This window comes from Biomphalaria glabrata, chromosome 1, assembly GCF_947242115.1.
Source record: "Biomphalaria glabrata chromosome 1, xgBioGlab47.1, whole genome shotgun sequence".
Taxonomy (NCBI): Eukaryota; Metazoa; Mollusca; class Gastropoda; family Planorbidae; genus Biomphalaria; species Biomphalaria glabrata.
Window position 1 is genome coordinate 63,181,015 of NC_074711.1, and position 19,483 is coordinate 63,200,497.

Consider the following 19,483-nt stretch of genomic DNA (forward strand, 5'->3'; position numbering starts at 1 on the left):
CTGGTTGAGTGAAATAGTATTGGATTTGCACAACACATAAGATACTAGCCAGGACACTAGTAGTGTTGAGAAGTTTGCAATTTAGTGCTGTGATCTATCTTGAGCTCAAAAAAATCTGGCAACTTATTTACTAAGTAGTATTCAATCATAATCAACAAAGACATACAAGCATTTAAGGAAAAAAAATTGGACCTACTTATAAATTAATGTTATCCTTAGACTATGTTTTTTTTATTTTGATTGATATATTTCAATATATTATTCTGAAATTACATCTAGTTTTTTTTTAAATCGGATAAACAATAATAACTTTTAAAAGATCTTTTGTGCACCCAAAAAAAAAAAATTTAACAAAACGAGTAACTAAAACAAGAATGGTAGCGAATTTTCCCATATTTTTATTTTTAATAATCCTGTTGCACACAAATATTTTTTGTTGTTCTTTCCTAATAATTACTAAGAACCGAATCTGTTATTCTCATTTCCATTTTTTTTTCATGCTGGGTAGTTCAAACAAGTTTATTTTTATACTTGAGCAATTTTCTCCATGCATTTTGTTGCATCTTTTAATTTTCCAACCAGATCCTGCCAAACAAAACGTACAGCAAAACATCTAACAATAATAAAGCTAAATAAAATAATAAAAGCTATTAAAGAAAAATTAGAACTAAAATAACATCTAAAATAATTTGTACAAGAACAATCAAACACTAAGTGTTGAACAATGCACTAACGGCTACTGAAAAAGTTAGGTGTAATTTGATTAATATATTTTCTTACAATAATATTTCTTTACCCAAAAGGTACGAAGTTAAATTTTAAAAATGTTTTTTTTATCTGTATAAAACCAAAAAGTACCTGTAACTGCTCTAGTGTACAAGAGAACTGTATGTCTTTGATGGTTTGCTCATCTGGTTCCTATATGGATCAATAGTAACACAGGAATTAATCAATAAATAAAGCAAACTACTTTTTGTTTCAATTAGTAGAAAAATTTCAGCTTGGATTAACCTAAATGAATAAAACTGTTTACAAGTATTTTGCAGTTATAAAGTGCTTTTTGTTTCTTCTCATATGAAAATACTGTTACTTTTTTTTACCTTTTTTTGTCCTTCATGTTTATAAAAGGTAATATTTGGTTACACAAAGTGATTTTTTTTGTATCAGATTAGTGACTGTCCTTGAGACCATACACAAATAAGAAAAAAAAACTCTCTACACCGCATTCCAAACTATAACCACTGACTTGAAAAGTTAATGATCTGTCTAAAAGACTCAAAAGCAGAAACAAATTCTTCAACAACTGTTTTTCCTCTAAAAGCTAGATCTTGTTGCAATGGCAAAACCAAGAACCAGAATTACAAATACAAACTATAACTAAAACTTGGCAATCTTTCACTTATTACTTAAAAGTAATACTGAAAAACATATAATGTATTAATCACATTTTAAACCACTTAATAAGCATGGTATCAATCAATTTTCTCTTTATAGAAACCAATGTTGAAACTAATGAAGTATAACTTTATATTAGAAAAATTGTTTAACTTACTTCTGTTTTCAAATTTATCAAATAAACAGCAGAATCAATCTTTTCTAAGTTATTACTCTGAAAGAAATAAAATTCAATAGAAACAAATTACATTAGTAAAATGACTTTTTTATTTAGGAAACTTAAAAAAGATCAAAAGATAAAATTTTCAACATTCAAACATTTTTTTCCCCATAGACTTAAAAGTGTTTTGATCAGAAAAATAATAAAATAAAAAAAAATTATTTGAAACATTATTTGGAATTTACCTTAATATAATAATCTAATCGCCACTCCACATCAACAATGTGAGGAAAACTTGAGCCTACTCTAAAAACACAATAAATAAACTATCAAACACTAATCAATTTCATACATAAAAAACAAAAAAACAAAAAAAAAAAACAAAGCAAAACAAGCAGTGGAAAGTTAACTTGTTTCTGTAGCTTATAGGCCATAAGACGAAGAAAGTTAATTTGTGTCTGCAGCTAATAGTTCTATGAGACACATTGGGAAAGTCAATTTGCTTTTGTAGCTAAAAGCTCCATGAGACATACAAAGAAAGCTAATTTGTTTCTGTGGCTAATAGTTCTATGAGACACATGAGGAAAGATAATTTTTGTCTGTGAAGAATAGCTCCATGAGAAATGGTAATTTGTTGTGGCTAATCATTCTATCAGACACACAAGAAAAGTTAATTTGTTTCTGTGGCTAATAGTTCTATGAGACACATGAGGAAAAATTTTTTTTTTCTGTGACCAATAGCTCCATGAGACACATGAGGAAAATTAATTTGTTTCTGTGGCTAATAGGATGTTGTTTGACAAGCAGAACAATCAGCCTATATTTTCCTAAATAATTCTAAATCCTAAAATTCCAACCACAACAATGCTTAAAGACTTCAATGCTTAACCACATCACCTCAATGCCCCTAAATTAAGATGATATCAATAAAGTTATATCATGAATTAACACTTTTAATTAAGTTAAAAATTCAATATACAAAAAAAAAAGGTAAGTATTAGTAAATGAATTATTACTTACTTTCCCAATAAAAGTTGTATGTGGGATTTTTGAGACTGAAATAAAAATTTTGTTCAAATCATTTGTAAAATGCATAAAGTCTTAATACAGTAAAAATAGTAATAATTAAAAAAAGCAACTAATATCATATTAGTTCTGTCTATCAACCAGCTATTTCAACATTTCACATAAGTTCTTGCTATAAACAAAATGCATAGTAATACTTTATTACAACAAGCTTTTTTAAAATACTATTAGCAAATCCATATTATTTTTCATAACAGCATTGATAACTAGGTTCATTATCAATCAATAATAACCTTTTTTATTTAACCAAGTGGATTCTACATTTATTGACTTTGCTTCTTTCAAAGCATTGTCCATCATCACCTTTAAAATGCCCTGAACTTATCTTCAGACTTTATTATCCCAACAGGTATGAAATCCCAAATGAGTATGTCTAATTTAGTACTTCAAATGAATTTTTACTTTAACATGTCAATTCTCTGACAGGCAAAAAGGAGGAACTCTTTAATATTGTGAAGAAATGAAAGCTGAACTGATTTGGTCAGATTGTAAGACATCCTTCAAGGTACAGTGGAGGGAGCATGAAGAAGGGTCATCCAAAGAAATACTTGCTGGACAGTTGATATACTTGATATACAGTTCTGCTATGGACAGCTGCTGGCAAGGGAAGAGTGAAGGGCTATGGTTAAGAGAAAATTCCGAACCTAGTATTTACAACAATTTGAACTTACTAGAAATATCTTGTTAAAAGTGCTTATTCTGTCCACTGTATACTTGCAATCTTCCAAAAATGTACTAAAAAAAAAACATTTTTTAAAACTATGGTTAGATAAAAAAAAGTAATAATTTTACTTTAATATTAAATGAATATAAGTATACATTAAAACAAATGTAAGCAAATAGATGTTTTAATAAGTTTAGATGTCTAGTCAAAGATTTTACACTTTGAATGTCAACATGGCAATAATGAACATACATCTGTCCTTCTGCTTCAACAACAGTCTCCAATTGGCAAAGCAAATTTAGTTATAAATGTAGAAATATTACTTGCTGTAGAAATTTCATTAATTCCATTAGAGGCAAGAGACCTTGATCAAACTATATTGGAAAAGGGGGGGGGGGGGTTCTCATAGCATGCTATTGCATACATTTACTTACTGGTGTTATATTATTGCCTTGCCAAAATGATGCATATAATAATCTTCTTTATTCCAAAAGGCCAAAAGAAGGTATCATACCTTCTTTGCTAGAGCTTTAAGACCGTCCACCAACAAACATTTTACTGTTTTAATGACATAAATCTATGAACATAAAAATCAAAGTCCTGACTCATTCACTCATTAACTATTCCCAATTAAGAGCAATATAAAAAAAAAACATATGAGTTTAAAATGTCATTGTCTATATGACAAGGAAAAACTCCTACATGAGATAAAGGCCAGAAAGTAATAATATCCATGCCTAAAGAAAGTTTGGGGACTTCAAAAGTAACTAGTCTAATAACTAACCACCTTAACTAAAACTACAATAATTAAGAAAGTATTGCTTTAGTTTTACCTCAAATTTTCTGCTGTGCTGTCATGTTTGGCAGCTTCAATAACAAGAGTGACAATACCACTATAAGCAGCTTTTAAAACATCTTTGTCTATATCTTTGAAAGCAGGATTGTCTGTGAATGGTGTGTGATGGGATATAATCAAACTTTTTATGTGTAATATAATTATATAATAATAAGACTAAGACCATCATAGCAAAGTAAAGTACCCTTTTCAGATATATAGGGAAGATGCTGTAAATGTCATCTGTTTCTTTGGCTGAGGGTTAATGAGGGTGTCATGTGGCCAACTAAATGACCAACTACTTTAACTTACCCAACAAACCTCAGGTACCCATTACAGTTGGATGGACTCAGTGGTGTCTTAAAAATCCCAAAATTCAAAATATCAGTCTTCACAGAGCTTTTTTTATCGAGACCCCTCAGTTCAGAAGCCAAGCACTTTACTTCAGCAATCTCAATCCCCCCTCTGGCATACTCATACAGCTAGATGACCAAGTGTTTTCTGTATTATATTATGAACTGTAGAAATTCATTCTTCGGTAATCCTGTAGATCAGCGCCCCGCGTCATTTTCACGACATTCTTTGTTGTCAAGGCTTGATCAGCAACTTGGCTAGATTTTTTTTGGCGGGGGGAGGCGTGTCATTTCGAAAGCTGCCAACTACAAATAAACATTTCTTTTACAAATCTAACTACTATTTTTTTTTTATAAGAAAACGATTTTATTTTATGCAGATCTAAAAAAAACAATTTGATAAATTATTGTAAATATATATTTTTGTTTTTGTATTTTTATTTCAAATGTTTAGAGTTTTGATCTAAATCTATGTCAAATATATATATATATATATATTTATAGGCATATATATATATATATATAATATAATGCTCTTATGCTGTGATTGATTTAGATCTATGTCCAGATTTATTAGATACCCCACCAGTATAAATAATTATTATGTCTTACGTTTTTCTTTAGGCTCTAGGCTGTTACTCATTTTTTCCAGAATTTTTTTTTTTTTTCAGAATTTAAAAAACTTAAAATAGTAAAATACTGTGATCAAATTACAGCCATTGACAAATATAAGATACAGAGATGTCAATGTTAGTAGAACTTTACCATGACAAGATTTTAGGAGACTTTAAGGATGGAATGTATGATCTATATGTATGTGCTATATATGTGTGATATTATATATATACATATATATTAACATATATATTCATATACACATTTATATATTCAGTTTGTCCTGCCATGTTTGATGCATTGTAAAACATACACAAAACTATGCATTTTTCAAATAAATTATTGGTACTTGATTGTGAAAATAATAAATATCTTGCCAACATCCCAGCCAGAACAGAGAACAATGTAATCTTTTTTTTCCAAAGATTTATTTTAAACATCTCAAATATGTCGCTATTTCATATTTTTTAAATAAGAAACATTCTTTTACAGATGCCTTCATAATATTCTCTGTGGTGAAAATGTATATTTTTAGTACTTATATGTATATATAAGTTTCTTCAGAGGTGTGTTCTTTGGCGGTGTTTTCTTCTAAGTTGGAGGAGGAGGGGGTGGTGGGGTCAATTTGTCCGTCTGTGTGGCTATGGATCTTCCTATCTTAGCAACAGCCTGGGCGTAGGTCTTTGTCAAGCCGAATTGGCCCTTGGGTATATATATATATTTGAAGTAACGTCTGTATTATATAAGATAAGAAGATCTTATATATGGTCATGGTGTGCATTTGTGCTAATTATATTCATTAGATTCTAGTGATTTAGCGTAAATCAAGACATTAAATATATCGAGAACATTAAATTGACTAAAATTCAAAGAGTTTTCAGGTAAGGTGAGAATTATTTTCACTACATCTTAGATCTAAAGGTAGACACTGTCACTAGGTATGGGTTGCCTGAGCTAGCCAGGAAAACCAGTGACTTGGCAGAATTTAAGTCATTGGTTAATATGCATGACTAAATGCATGACGCGTAGGACGTAATCATCTTCTTTTTTGAAGTAACGTCTGTATTATATAAGATAAGATAGGTAGGCCTAGATCTACGGACTGTCCACTGCTACAAGTAGGCCTAGATTTTAGGTGAGGGCAATTTTTAGGAGGATTTTATGAGACTTTTCATTTTTTAGGAGCACTACGAATCTTGGTGCTGTAAATGCAGGGGCGGATTGGCTATATGGGCGTTCGGGCAAATGCCCGGTGGGCCGGCACCAAAATGGACTGGTGGGGCCACAGGAGCAAATGGATGCCACTTATGTATCAAATTGTTAAAATGTTTTATGATATATATGCTCTTATAAAAGGGACGCTCCTAATTCTACAGTGCAATACTAAATTAATGTAGGCTCTAACACATTTTTCGAAATAATGTAATAGCCTACATGCGTAGACAGTGCTACTAGTATAGGCTTAATCCTTTTAGGATCTACAGTACTACACACTGAGCGATTAAGATAAGGCCTATATTTATTATAAGGAATCCAATATTTGCACGCATACAGTTACCGATACATTATCAAACTTAACCTAATGATTTTGAAGACAGGTAGTCCTAGAATTGGAATCTCGTTCTATTATTAGATTTAATTAAATCAAGAAAAATTCAACAAAAACAAAATCGAACACTTAAAACACAATGTAAACCATGTGCAATGTTAATATTTATTTATTTATTTAAATATGAATGGAAGAGTCCGTTGCTTGTTCCGAATTGATGTTTTAATTTTCGTTTTGCTCTCATCCACATATTCTCGATGTTTTGAGTGTGTGTGTATCGCTGTCGTTGGGGTCTACGAAGTTGTCTTGATGTATTACTACAGAATGACTGTAGACCCCATTATTTATGTTTGCTATATAAGTTCAAGTGACCAAACTGTCAAGCTGGCCACTCAGCCTACTCCAAGGACTGCCCTGTGTGGAAACAGGAGGTTGCCGTGCAGGAGTACAAGGCAAGAAATGGAAGTACCTTCAGCCAGGCGAAATCGGCTGTACTGGCCCTACCCAAGGGCCAATTCGGCTTGACAAAGACCTACGCCCAGGCTGTTGCTAAGATAGGAAGATCCATAGCCACACAGACGGACAAATTGACCCCACCACCCCCTCCTCCTCCTCCAACTCAGAAGAAAACACCGCCAAAGAACACACCTCTGAAGAAACAAGAAAGCCCTGTTGTCATGCTAAAGAACAGGTTCTCTGTGCTCGCTGATGAGAGCATGGGGACTGAGCAGCATGTCAAAACCAATACTCCGGGAGAACCCGGAGACATCATGTCTGACACAGGTTCTCCTCAGAGAACCCAGCCAGACACCCCAACCTCTACCGAATTAGAGGTTGACCAACTCCATAAGGGGGGAAATCAAAGCGGAGAGGATGCCCGAGGCGAGAGAGGAGGAAAAGACCTCCGCTCTAACCAGAAGGCCAATTACGAGGAAATGCAGCTACTGCTTACAGGAAACAATTCTGAAAGATTGCATCAGCTTCCGAAGCTACCGTGCTTATAGCAAGAATGCTGAGGATGCAGAGAGAGCATCAGGTGGAGTCTGTATCCTTGTGAAGGATAGCATCCCCCATGAGAGGGTAGAACTACAGACCACACTACAGGCCGTAGCAGCTAGGATGACCCTTCACAAGGTTATCACTTGCTGCAGCCTGTATCTACCACCAGGCGCTCCATTAAACCGAACAGACATGGAGGACCTATTGAAACAACTCCCCCGGCCTTATTTAATCCTTGGGGATTTCAATGCCCATAACACCATGTGGGGATCCAACAATACCGACACAAGAGGTCGTATGCTGGAGGATATCTTCCTCCAACATGATTTATGCATACTTAATGATGCATCACCGACCTACTTGCACCCAGGAACTGGATCACTCACATGCATTGACCTCACCGTATGCGTCCCCGGACTTCTGGACGATTTTAAATGGTCAGTTAGCAATGATCTACGGGGAAGTGATTACTTCCCAATCATCATTACTAACAATCTCCCTTCATTGGGACGACCTCAGCGGTGGAAACTGAATAAGGCCGATTGGGAACAATTCCAAAAAAGATGCTCCGAGGATATCACAGAAAATATCCTCCACGAACAGAACCCAGCTGATACCTTTGCTAGCAAGCTACTAAGTATAGCCAGGAAAGTTGTACCCCTAACCTCTGCAAATCCAAAACGGCCTAGCAAACCATGGTTTGATACAGCTTGCAAAAGTGCTATTGGCGATAGGAAAAAACGACTGGCTGCATTTATAAAGAATCCTTCCCAGGAAAACCTAAAGCTATTCAGGATAGCTAGAGCAAAGGCTAGACAAACCATACGGTTAGCCAAAAGGAATTCCTGGAGAAGTTTTGTCGGCAGTCTGGATGCCAAAACTTCTGCTAGAGCGGTTTGGAAGGCAGTAAGGCGAATCAAAGGGAAAGAATCAAATGCAATAGGGCATTTGAAAAACCAAGGACGAACTGTCACGTCCCCCAGAGAAATAGCTGACTGCCTTGCATTCTCAATAGCAGAAAAATCATCCAATGCACACTACACGCCAGAGTTCCAAAAAGTCAAAACTAGGGAGGAAAGACACCCTATTGATTTCAGGTCAGAGAACAATGAAGACTACAACAAACCGTTCTCGCTTGAGGAACTGAGGGAATCGCTGGACAAGTCACATGACACAGCGCCTGGAGAAGACGAAATCCATTACCAGTTCCTCAAGCACCTTCCCGAACCCTCATTGGCAGTCCTGCTAGGGGTCTATAACTGTGTGTGGCAAACAGGCGCTTTCCCAAACAGCTGGAGGAAAGCCACAGTTATACCGGGAAGAGACGGCTCTGGCCCAGCTAACTATCGACCAATAGCACTAACAAGCTGCATCTGCAAAACCATGGAAAGAATGATTAACAGTAGGCTGGTCTGGTACCTGGAAAGGAATAAAGTGATCTCAAACTACCAGTGCGGATTCAAAATTTTGAGGCCTCACCTTAGATTCCAAATTTAATTTTCTCCCCCACATTAAGGAACTTAAGAAGAAATGCCAAAAGTCATTAAACATACTTAGAGTACTCAGCCATACGGATTGGGGAGCTGACAGAGATACCTTGCAGCTGCTTTATCGGAGTCTAATTCGATCCAAGCTAGACTACGGATCCATAATATATGGAGCAGCAAGGAAGTCGTACCTAAAAATACTGGAACCAATACAAAATGCTGACCTGCGTCTCTGTCTCAGCGCGTTTCGCACATCACCTATCCCAAGTCTCCATGTGGAGGCTGGAGAACTCCCCATGGATATAAGAATGAAAAAGCTCAAGTCAAGCTAAAATCCAACCCCACGAACCCTGCTTTTGACTCCATATTTAACCCCACAGAGGTAGAATTATACAATCGAAGGCCTAACGTCATACAGCCGTTGGGCCTTCGAATGAGAGAACCCATCCAAAATTTAACCCCACCCATTGACCAAATCTCTAAAATAGAAACCCCTCAGAACCCTCCTTGGCTAATGAATAAACCCAAATTAAATGTATCCCTCCTTAATTTCAAAAAAGAAAATACAGACCCAAGCATACTACAAGTCCAATTTAGGGAACTGCAGGAGAGCTACGGAGATTGTGGCACCATCTACACAGACGGATCCAAAATGGAAGGAAAGGTCGCATGTGCCTGCTCCTTTCGGAACAAAACAATCTCCCGTAGACTCCCCGATGGCTGCTCCATCTTTACGGCCGAATTGCACTTATGGCCGTAAAAGCATCAGAAAGGAGGAAATTTATAATCTGCTCCGACTCCAAATCTGCACTGCAAGCTTTGGGGCGGATGAAGACTGACATCCCATTGGTACATAAGAGCCTGAAGCTGTTGGACCAAATAACAGCCGACCGTAGGGATGTCACCTTCATCTGGGTCCCCTCCCATGTTGGCATTGAGGGAAACGAAGCCGCAGACAGAGAAGCAAAGAGAGCCCTAAATCATGCGGTGTCAGGAACCCAAATTCCCTACTCGGACCTGAGACAAAGTATTGCCTCTGCCACCTATCGAGAGTGGCAGAACCTATGGGAGGCTGAGACTCACAGTAAACTCAGGCAGATTGTGGCGGATGTCAGGTGGCGGCCCACATCTAAGGGTCTGACAAGGCGTGGTAGCACGACCATGTCCAGACTTAGGATTGGCCACACCTACATCACGCACTCTTTTGTACTGAAGAGAGAGGAGCCCCCACTTTGTGAGTACTGTGACTCTCGCCTCACCGTGGAACATATCCTCGTTGATTGCCCCAGATACCAGGATGTCAGGGCGAAATATTTTAGAGCCACTAATTTAAAAGCACTATTTGATAATGTCGACCCTGGGAAGGTACTGGGCTTTATCCGGGAAGTGGGGCTATCTACGAAGATCTGATTTATGAATTTGTGAACATGCACTATTTATATTAGATTTTAACCAAATATTTAAATTTTTACTACCTTTACTATTTTAACTGTGAATAGACCCACAATCAACAACCTACCAACACCATCCGACCACAACCAACCAACCAACACCATCAAACCATCCAACCAAACACAACCAACAACCACTGCCAACCAACCCCATCAAACCATCCAACCAACAATAACCAACCATCCACAGCAAACCAACAATATCCAACCAACCTACCAACCCCACCAAACCATCCAACCAACAATATCCAACCAACAAACAAACCTTCTAATACCATCAAACCAACCACAACCAACCAACCAACACTATCAAACCATCCAAACAACCACCACAGCCAACCAACCTACCAACCCCATCAAACCATCCAACCAAAAATAACCAACCAACCACCCACAGCAAACCAACAATATCCAACTAACCTACCATCAGACACCTTAACACAACCTCCCAGCCAACCATCTATCCATTCAACCACAACCAAAAAACCACTGCCAAACAAGAAAAAAATCACAACCAACCATCAATCAAATCAACCAATAAACTATCCATCCAATCAACCGCAATCAACCTACCAACACCATCCAACCACTGCCAACCAAAAAACCACAGCAAAATAATAACATCCAACCATCAAACATCCTAACACAACAACCCATCCAACCAACCACAGCAAACCAACAACATCCAACCATCAAACACCCTAACACAACCATGCAACCAACCATAAATCCAAGCAAATAACCAACCACAAACATCCATCCACTCATCTATCCATCATCAAAATTTACCTTAGTTTCTATTATTAATTACTTTATTTATCTTTAGAACACTTGCAACAGCCTTTAGTAAACAAAATGTGAAAAAAAAAAAAAGATCCTTAAAATACTACAAGTTGGCAACACCACGGTACATTACCAACAAACAAAATGGCGGCGTGCAGATCATATTAAAAGTCGCTAACGTACTTTATTTATGACATTCAAAATGTAAAGGTTCTTTTTTTTAATCCAAATTTATTAAAAAACACTAATTACATGCATTAAATGAATTAAATTTTATCCTGGCTAATTATCGACATTTTATGAACGCGGGACGCTGATATACAGGATTACCCATTCTTCTAGCACTTAGCTCTAGATCTACAATACAACACAATTTCTCCATATAAGAGAGCACATATCAAATAAAAAACTAATAAAATTAAATTAGTTATTAGATCTAGATTCTAGATGTAGATTCTAGAACCCTAGCCTAAGCCCTAGGCCTAGACTAGACTAGTCACTAGAGTAGTAGAATGATAAGAATCTAGAAATCTAGACCTAGATCTAGATTCTTGATCTATCGTGATCATCTAACTTAATCTAAGTCATAGTAGACTCACTCTAGATTTAGAATACATTGATGATAGAATTTTGAAACTATAAATATATTCTTAGTTCTAGAATCTAGAAGAAGATTATATTATTATTATATTATAATATTAATTAATATTATTTTATTAAATATACCATCTCGGAATCATGATGACGATGATGATCATGATTCAAGTTACCAAATAAGACTAGTCTTCCTTACAACTCCTTACTTTCTATAACGTTTCGGTGTTCTTCAAAAAGTATTCCTTTACATGCACAAGAAACAAGTTGTCCATATGAGTTGTCATGTATAAAAGCTGAGTCGCCAGCAATTATTATGTTTTCTGTCACAGAAGCACCTAACTCCATGTTTACATATAGATTGCACTGACGGAAGAGGGAGGTAGGCGGAGACAGTCACATGACATAAGCTCAACCATGATTCAACGATTCAACCTTTAATAATTTAATTAGCTTCATGCTTTTTACGAATTAAATATCTTTCTTGCGTATACACAGGACCAACCTTATCTTCTTCTTCTTATATTATACATACTTAACTTAAAAAGGTTTCAAAGGTTGTCATGGCCAGGGGTGTCAATGGGGTTAAGCTCCCATTGTCTATAAAGTACTCCTAATGGCATGCGTCTCAAATAGCCTCTGACAACTAAGTCCAGCACCTGGCATGCTCGTGTGGCTTAGATATTAAGCCCGGCGAAACTGCTCTTACTAACAGGTGAAGGGGTGAAGGCGGATACCTGGCGCCACAAAACCGGGAGCTTCGGGCAGATGGAGCTCGTCAGCCTAGTAAGGCAGTTCATCTAGGAGAGAGGTACTCTGACTTCAAACCCCCGCTGCCTTGCGGTACTGAGGCTTCAGGAGACAACCTCGAGGAGAAATCAGGAGTGAAGCCCCTTAGGCGTTGGGAGTATCAGCTACGAAATTCCCTCCGGCAGCTTCTGCAACTGAGTTGGTGCCAAATGTAATGCGATGCGTTCCTTTGGATCACATCAGCAAGGTCGAGAGAGGGATCATGACGCATGGGCCACCCATGACCCCTTTATCCAAGGCCCAGGAATGCGCCCCGGAGAGGAACTCACTTGGGCGCATCCATTGCCTTTCGAGACAAAAGGAGCCATATATAACTTTAAAAAGTTAAAAAGAAGAAGATTACGTCCTACGCATCATGACTTAAATTCTGCCAAGTCACTGGTTTTCCTGGCTGGCTCAGGCAACCCATACATGCTCTAATAGCACTAGGGAAGAAGGAACAGATTCGAGACACCAATTTTATAACAGATTTTGCTAAGAAGAAATCAAGAAAGGCCCAGTTTTAAGTTATTCTCTGTCTATTTATTAGTGATAACTGATTTTTTAAAAAATTCATTTAGGCTAATATCTTGTTATTATAGCTTAGATGTAGGGCCTACAACAATTCGCTTGTGAAGTAATGTTTTGAGTTGCTTCTTGTGCATGTTGTATAACAAATGTTTATATAATGATTTAATTGGATAAAATAGTTGCTATTGTAAAAAAAAAAATTGGAAGAGGGACCTCGATATCGCAATTTAAGCATTCATTAAATTGGGCTTCCCGCATTCCCCAAGACCGGCCCTGGTAACAGTCGAAATTCTCACTTGCCCCGAATCATTGTTTTGTGGACTGTACGACTTCTCGGACTTCGTTTATTGTGACCGCAAAACAGATATCATTAGTTCTAATCAAAATGATTGCAAAATAAAGTTATAATAAGGGCCTACACTAATACAGAACAATTAAACAACACAAGATCATATATTATAGTGACGAAATTTTATGTTTTATAGCTACGTATAGGCTATTAGCTAGGTCTAGTCCGTCTCGACCTATATTTAAATATGTAGCCTACTACAACGTTCTTACTCAGAACTAGAAGAAAATTGTGCCAGGAGGATGAATTTCTTAATTTTTCTAATGGCGATTGCAATCGTTATTTGTTAATATAAAATGGATAGAGGATACGTACTATACGTAGGGCCTACACGATAATCGTTTTCACTCTGCCGCCGCCTCCTTGGCCGAAAACATAACTTTTAAAACATGATAGTCAAGTATGGCGTCGAGACAGGTTCTAAAATTAGCCTACTTTCTGGCATAAAGGATAAATTCGTCTTAATTATTTAAAGAAAAACTTTGTTTTGGAAAGTTTAGAATTCATAAGAAACCTTTGCTCAATCTCAGATTTGTTAATTTTATAAATAACTCAGGCCTATAACTTGCGCATTGAAATAATGCTTATTATAGTTAAAGGGCTTAAAATAGGCATAAACAAAATTAAGAGTAGCCTATAATATATTAGGCCTAATATATGCGCCTTCTTTAGTTTTATTCTTTCCCCACTTTTTCTCAGCTTTGCAAGAGTTAATTCTACTAATTATAGTTCCGTAACAAAACAAAGTTTCCTACAGATGCATATGAACGTCTTTTTTTAAATATTATTTTTCGCCGACATTTTTTTTTCGGGGGGCGGCCCGGCCCCTCTCTAAATAAGCTTTTCTCAACATGTATAAGGGCACATTTTGCTGACGGAGCAGGTGGGGAGGGGAAGGAAGGAGTTTGAACTTTGAAATTACCTTTTTTCTAGAGACTAAAAGAAAAATCTGATGTCTTTACAATATATATAGGCCTATAGCCTACTTAGAGCATATAAATGCATATTTGAATATTGATCAAGTAAAAACATGAGACAATTTAATATAGATCCGCCAATTCAGTACCCGTTATGCGCGCTTGTGTTTCCCTGGGCATTAAATTTAACCATCGGATGGCTGTCTGGTCGTGCGGTATGCGCGCTGGACTGTCGTTTGGATTTATCGATGGTCCCGGGTTCAAACCCTGCCCGCTCCCATCCCCCGCCGTCCTTATGGAGGTTTGGACAAGGAAGTAAACTGTCTTCAACTCTGAAGGAACATCGGAAACGTGTAAAACATTTTACAAACATTTTACAAACAATAGAAACTAATGGGGTTTCTGATTCGGCCCGCTAACGTACACACGTTTAAAATAACTTGTCAGTATACATTTTATACGTAGGCCTATGGCACTAAATTTAAATACGGGGTAATATGTTATGTTTTGACTAATGTTTAAGCCACTTCTGTCATGCAGCAGACAGTCCGTCAACCAGAGTCTGAAGCACTAGCGGATCCAGAACTTTGGAGTGGGGGGGGGGGGCGATTTTTTTCCAAACCCTAACCCTAAAGCCCAGTAAACCCTAACCCTATGCATAAACGTGCGTATATATATATATATGAGATAAAAAGCGCAGCATTTCTCAACCTTCGGCGAAAAACAAAACAACTGGGGCAGCGCTATAAGGTTCCATAGTTGGTTTCGGGGCAAAGCTCCGACGCCAAAAGCGTTTTCTTGCTTTTTTCACTGAAGAAACGCATTCTCCTGACATATACAGCTCATTATTCAAAAAAGAATTCGGGGCGAAGCCCCGACGCCAAAAGCGTTTTCTTTCATTCTTCAATGCAGAAACGCATTCTCCTGACATCTACAGCTCATTATTTATCAATGGAGTTCGGGGCGAAGCCCCATCGCCAAAAGCGTATTTTTTGCATTCTTCAATGCAGAAACGCATTCTCCTGACATATAGAGCTCATTATTCATAAAAAGAATTCGGGGTGAAGCCCCGACGCCAAAAGCGTTTTCTTGCTTTTTTCACTGAAGAAACGCATTCTCCTGACATATACAGCTCATTATTCAAAAAAGAATGAAAAAGCGTTTTCTTGCATTCTTTAATGCAGAAACGCATTCTCCTGACATATACAGCTCATTATTTATCAATGGAGTTCGGGGCGAAGCCCCGTCGCCAAAAGCGTATTTTTTGCATTCTTCAATGCAGAAACGAATTCTCCTGACATATAGAGCTCATTATTCATAAAAAGAATTCGGGGCGAAGCCCCGACGCCAAAAGCGTTTTCTTTCATTCTTCAATGCAGAAACGCATTCTCCTGACATCTACAGCTCATTATTTATCAATGGAGTTCGGGGCGAAGCCCCGACGCCATATGCGTTTTCTTGCATTCTTCAATGCAGAAATTCATTCTCCTGACATCTACAGCTCATTATTCATCAATGGAGTTCGTCAAAAGCGTTTTCTTGCATTCTTCAATGCAGAAACCCATTCTCCTGACATCTACAGCTCATTATTTATCAATGGAGTTCGTCAAAAGCGTTTTCTTCACTGCAGAAACGCATTCTCATGACAACTACAGCTCATTATTCATAAGTGGGGTTCCGACGCCAAAAACCTTTTCTTGCATACTTCATTGAAGAAACGCATTCTCCTGACCTAAAGCTCATTTTTCATACTATTAAAAAAGGACCTTTCGAATAATGTTGTACTTGAAAAATATTCTAATATGAATTTATAGGCCCTTAATACATTGCAAATAAAACCGATTTGTTCCTTGAGAAGATATGATACCCCACATATTTAGATTTGGCTTTGAGGATCGCCGCCGAAAAAAGAATTATTCGATAAATAATATTCAATAAAATTAAAGTATAAATTGTGAATTATAGTCTCAAATTTATTTAACTAGAAAAATTTCAGATTGAGTAAAGGTTGAGAAAAGGCGACTATGTTTCACGTTATTTGAGTTTAGAACTTCTCAATCATGACTCTTATACTAAAAATTTCGTTTGAATTCTAACTTTCTTAAAATAATTATGATAAATTCATGTGAAATTACATAAAATTTGTCTGGAAATGAGAGAGCGGTAGAGTGAAAACGATTAATCCTCGCTCCTTTAATAATTTCTGCTAAAGATTGCATTTGGCATTAAAGAATAGGAGTGGGGCGACTCAACTAATATTGTTTACAAACTATGATTCTCCATAAAAATAGGACCGCCCCCCCCCCACTCAGAGGGCTAGAGTGGGAGGGCAGTACACGCAATCACTCTCCCCCCAACTCCACCGAATCGGCCAAGATACCAGAAGGGGATTGACATAATATAAAATTTATATATTAATTGAATTAATTTTGTTCACAAACTATGATTTCTCCATAAAAGTAGGACCGCCCCCCCCCCACTCAAAGGGTTTAGGCAGTAGAGGTATTCGCCCCCCCCCCTCCCCCAATCGGCAAACAGGGAACGACATAATATAAAGATCGGTTAAAATATTAATAACAAGTTTTAATCATATAGGCCTATATATATATATATTTAATTGTTTCTGTTAGCAAGCTGTGATTTCTACAAATAAATTGGACCGCCCCCCCCACTCGAAAGTGTATGGGTGGGGGGGGGCGGGATTGATACCATCGCCCCCTCCCGACCCCACCAAATCGGCCAACATACTAGAGGGGGGGGGCGAAATAATCTAAAAAATAGGTTGAAATATAAATAATTAGTATATATTATTAACATAAGTAATAAATTCGTATACAAATTGTGTGAATTCTATACTAAAATTCGTCCGCCCCCCCTTCGGGGGGGGGGTCGGCTGAGTGGGGGGGGGGGGCGATCGCCCCTACCGCCCCCCCCCCTGGATCCGCCAGTGGTCTGAAGCTGAGCAGCACATTCAGCAACAGTATAGCTGCGTCATCAATGTAGAGCAGTTCCCTAATTAACACCTTTATAACTTTTGGTTTCGGCCCTCAATCTGGTTACATTAAAAAGTTTTCCAGAGGATCTTGTATGTAGAGGCCTTAGTCTACGTAAGTCTACCGGACTTGTGTGTTGAGCACTCTGTTATACGGAAGGTAAACATGGTTCACCTACTCCTCGCAGGAAAAAAAAAAAAGCTAAATGTCTTCCAGATCTGATCCTCTAAATAAGATGGCATACTAAGATAAGCATCGAAGAAGTCCTTCGAAGAACAGGGTTCCCGGACATCCGCATTGTTATCAGCAGTAGACGTTTTGGCTTTCTTGGACATGCTAGAATTCCAAAGGGTCAACTGACACAATAAAATATTGTATGGTGATTCCAAGATATAGGGCCTACTAATGTATGCAAGACAGGAAGCTCTTCAGAATTGACAACAGTTGAAGATAGAAGCACAGGGTAGATCCACATGGATGCAATCATAAAGGAGGGGGATCCTGGATACACACCAGAAGTAGCAGCGTCTGGTGATTACAAATGTCTAACCTGTTACCTTTGATGTGTATCTAATAGGCATTATTGGCCTATTTAGTCGCATGAGATTTAGTATAGTTCCATGGTCTATGGTTGCAAAGGAAAATTTAAATACTCTCGAATCAAAATTATTTTTCACTTTACATTGTATTGAAAGGAAGTTTTAGAAATGTCAAAGTTCGGTAACTTTAGTTGTTTTTTTTTTTATTCTGCTCGAACGTGCTCGCTTCTATTACAAGTTCTTGATCTAGATCAGATTTATTTATCCAGCACCAACAAAATAGACTAGAGCTAGATCTATAAGAAACCTAGGTCGAGTATAGAAAAATAAGCCCATGTTTAAAACTAAATTAACCATCGGTCTTGTGTTATCAGCCACAATATGTCTCTCCCTTTTCAACATGGTGATAATTCTGTTGAGCACGCACCATCGTTCCAATACCGTCAAAGGTTTACGTGTGGGAGACAACGGTCAGGTTGAGTTAGACCTGGCAGGAATACTGATGCCAGGTGATGCGCCAACTGACGCTTTCCTCAAAGATCCTATCATCAACAAACACGACTACAAGTACATTCACAATCCCAGCGGACTGTGTCAAAACAGGACCATCAATCTCTTGGTCGGTGTCGTGTCCACGCCGAAAAACTTTTGGCAGAGAAAAAGGGGGAGGCGCTTCGGCAATGCCGACGATGGGATCATCGTAGTGTTTATCCTTGGCATGGCAGATAGCAACGGCCTGCAGCGCCGCGTGAATCAAGAGTTCAAACATCACAATGATGTGCTGCAGTCGGCCATCGTGGAAACGCCCCGGAACTTAAGCCTCAAGACGGTGGCCTTGCTGAAGTGGGCGTCCACCCATTGCTCCGGCGCCAAGTTTGTGTTGAAGAAAGACGATGACGTGGAGCTCGAGCCGTACTCCATCTTGAACGCATTGCGCAGGAAGTACGAGCGGTTCCAAAATTTCATCATGGGGAACAGCAAGTACCTTGTGGAAGGTCCCATCAGGCAAGAAGTCTCAAAGTACTATACATCCTATGCTGAATATGGAGAGCCGTTTTTCCCGATGTTTGTCCACGGCCCTGCATACGGCTTCCCCATGAAGACGGTGGAGATACTTTACCAAGTATCACTCAGGACCAAACTGTTTTGGCTGGAAGATGTTTATGTCACAGGCATCTGTGCCAAGAGAGCGAACATTCCAGTATTTTTTGATATAAGATTTATTTATGAACACGTTGGTATTGACATGATTTGATTCCATTGACTCGTACTTGCAAGATCTTATTACCACATAATACAGCAACATAGATGTACAACATTGTCAAAGCAAGAATGGAATTAAACATTTTCTTTCAGTGTTGTTCTTTTATTTTAAAAAAATATGAAATTAAAAA

The 19,483-nt window shown here is 37.7% G+C and overlaps 2 protein-coding genes across 2 annotated transcripts; one reads left to right on the forward strand and one right to left on the reverse strand.

Annotated features, from left to right (window-relative positions):
- Positions 1-382: 382 nt before the first annotated feature.
- Positions 383-12,404, reverse strand: LOC106066952 (COMM domain-containing protein 3-like). The gene is made up of 8 exons (XM_013226053.2): positions 12,181-12,404; positions 4,139-4,250; positions 3,313-3,376; positions 2,576-2,610; positions 1,801-1,861; positions 1,553-1,609; positions 859-918; positions 383-585 (listed from the first exon to the last, which is right to left on the reverse strand). The coding sequence occupies exons 1-8, from the start codon at positions 12,317-12,319 to the stop codon at positions 526-528; spliced, it is 588 nt and encodes a 195-aa protein (XP_013081507.1). The 5' UTR covers positions 12,320-12,404; the 3' UTR covers positions 383-525.
- Positions 12,405-18,223: 5,819 nt separating this feature from the next.
- On the forward strand, positions 18,224-19,480 carry LOC106078443 (beta-1,3-galactosyltransferase 1-like). The gene has a single exon (XM_013239301.2). It carries the CDS (start codon positions 18,424-18,426, stop codon positions 19,342-19,344), a length of 921 nt encoding a protein of 306 aa, XP_013094755.2. The 5' UTR covers positions 18,224-18,423; the 3' UTR covers positions 19,345-19,480.
- The last annotated feature ends 3 nt before the right edge of the window (positions 19,481-19,483 follow it).

What these genes read in the sequence shown, in the direction of transcription:
- LOC106066952 (XM_013226053.2), bottom strand. Translation starts at nt 12,319, where the DNA reads ATGGAGTTAGGTGCTTCTGTGACAGAAAACATAATAATTGCTGGCGAC. An exon ending in AGCACAGCAGAAAATTTGAG is followed by an intron (nt 3,377 to 4,138) that starts GTAAAACTAAAG and finishes TTTTTTTTTTAG; the next exon opens with TACATTTTTGGAAGATTGCA. An exon ending in TGATAAATTTGAAAACAGAA is followed by an intron (nt 919 to 1,552) that starts GTAAGTTAAACA and finishes TGATCCATATAG; the next exon opens with GAACCAGATGAGCAAACCAT.
- LOC106078443 (XM_013239301.2), top strand. Translation starts at nt 18,424, where the DNA reads ATGTTTAAAACTAAATTAACCATCGGTCTTGTGTTATCAGCCACAATA.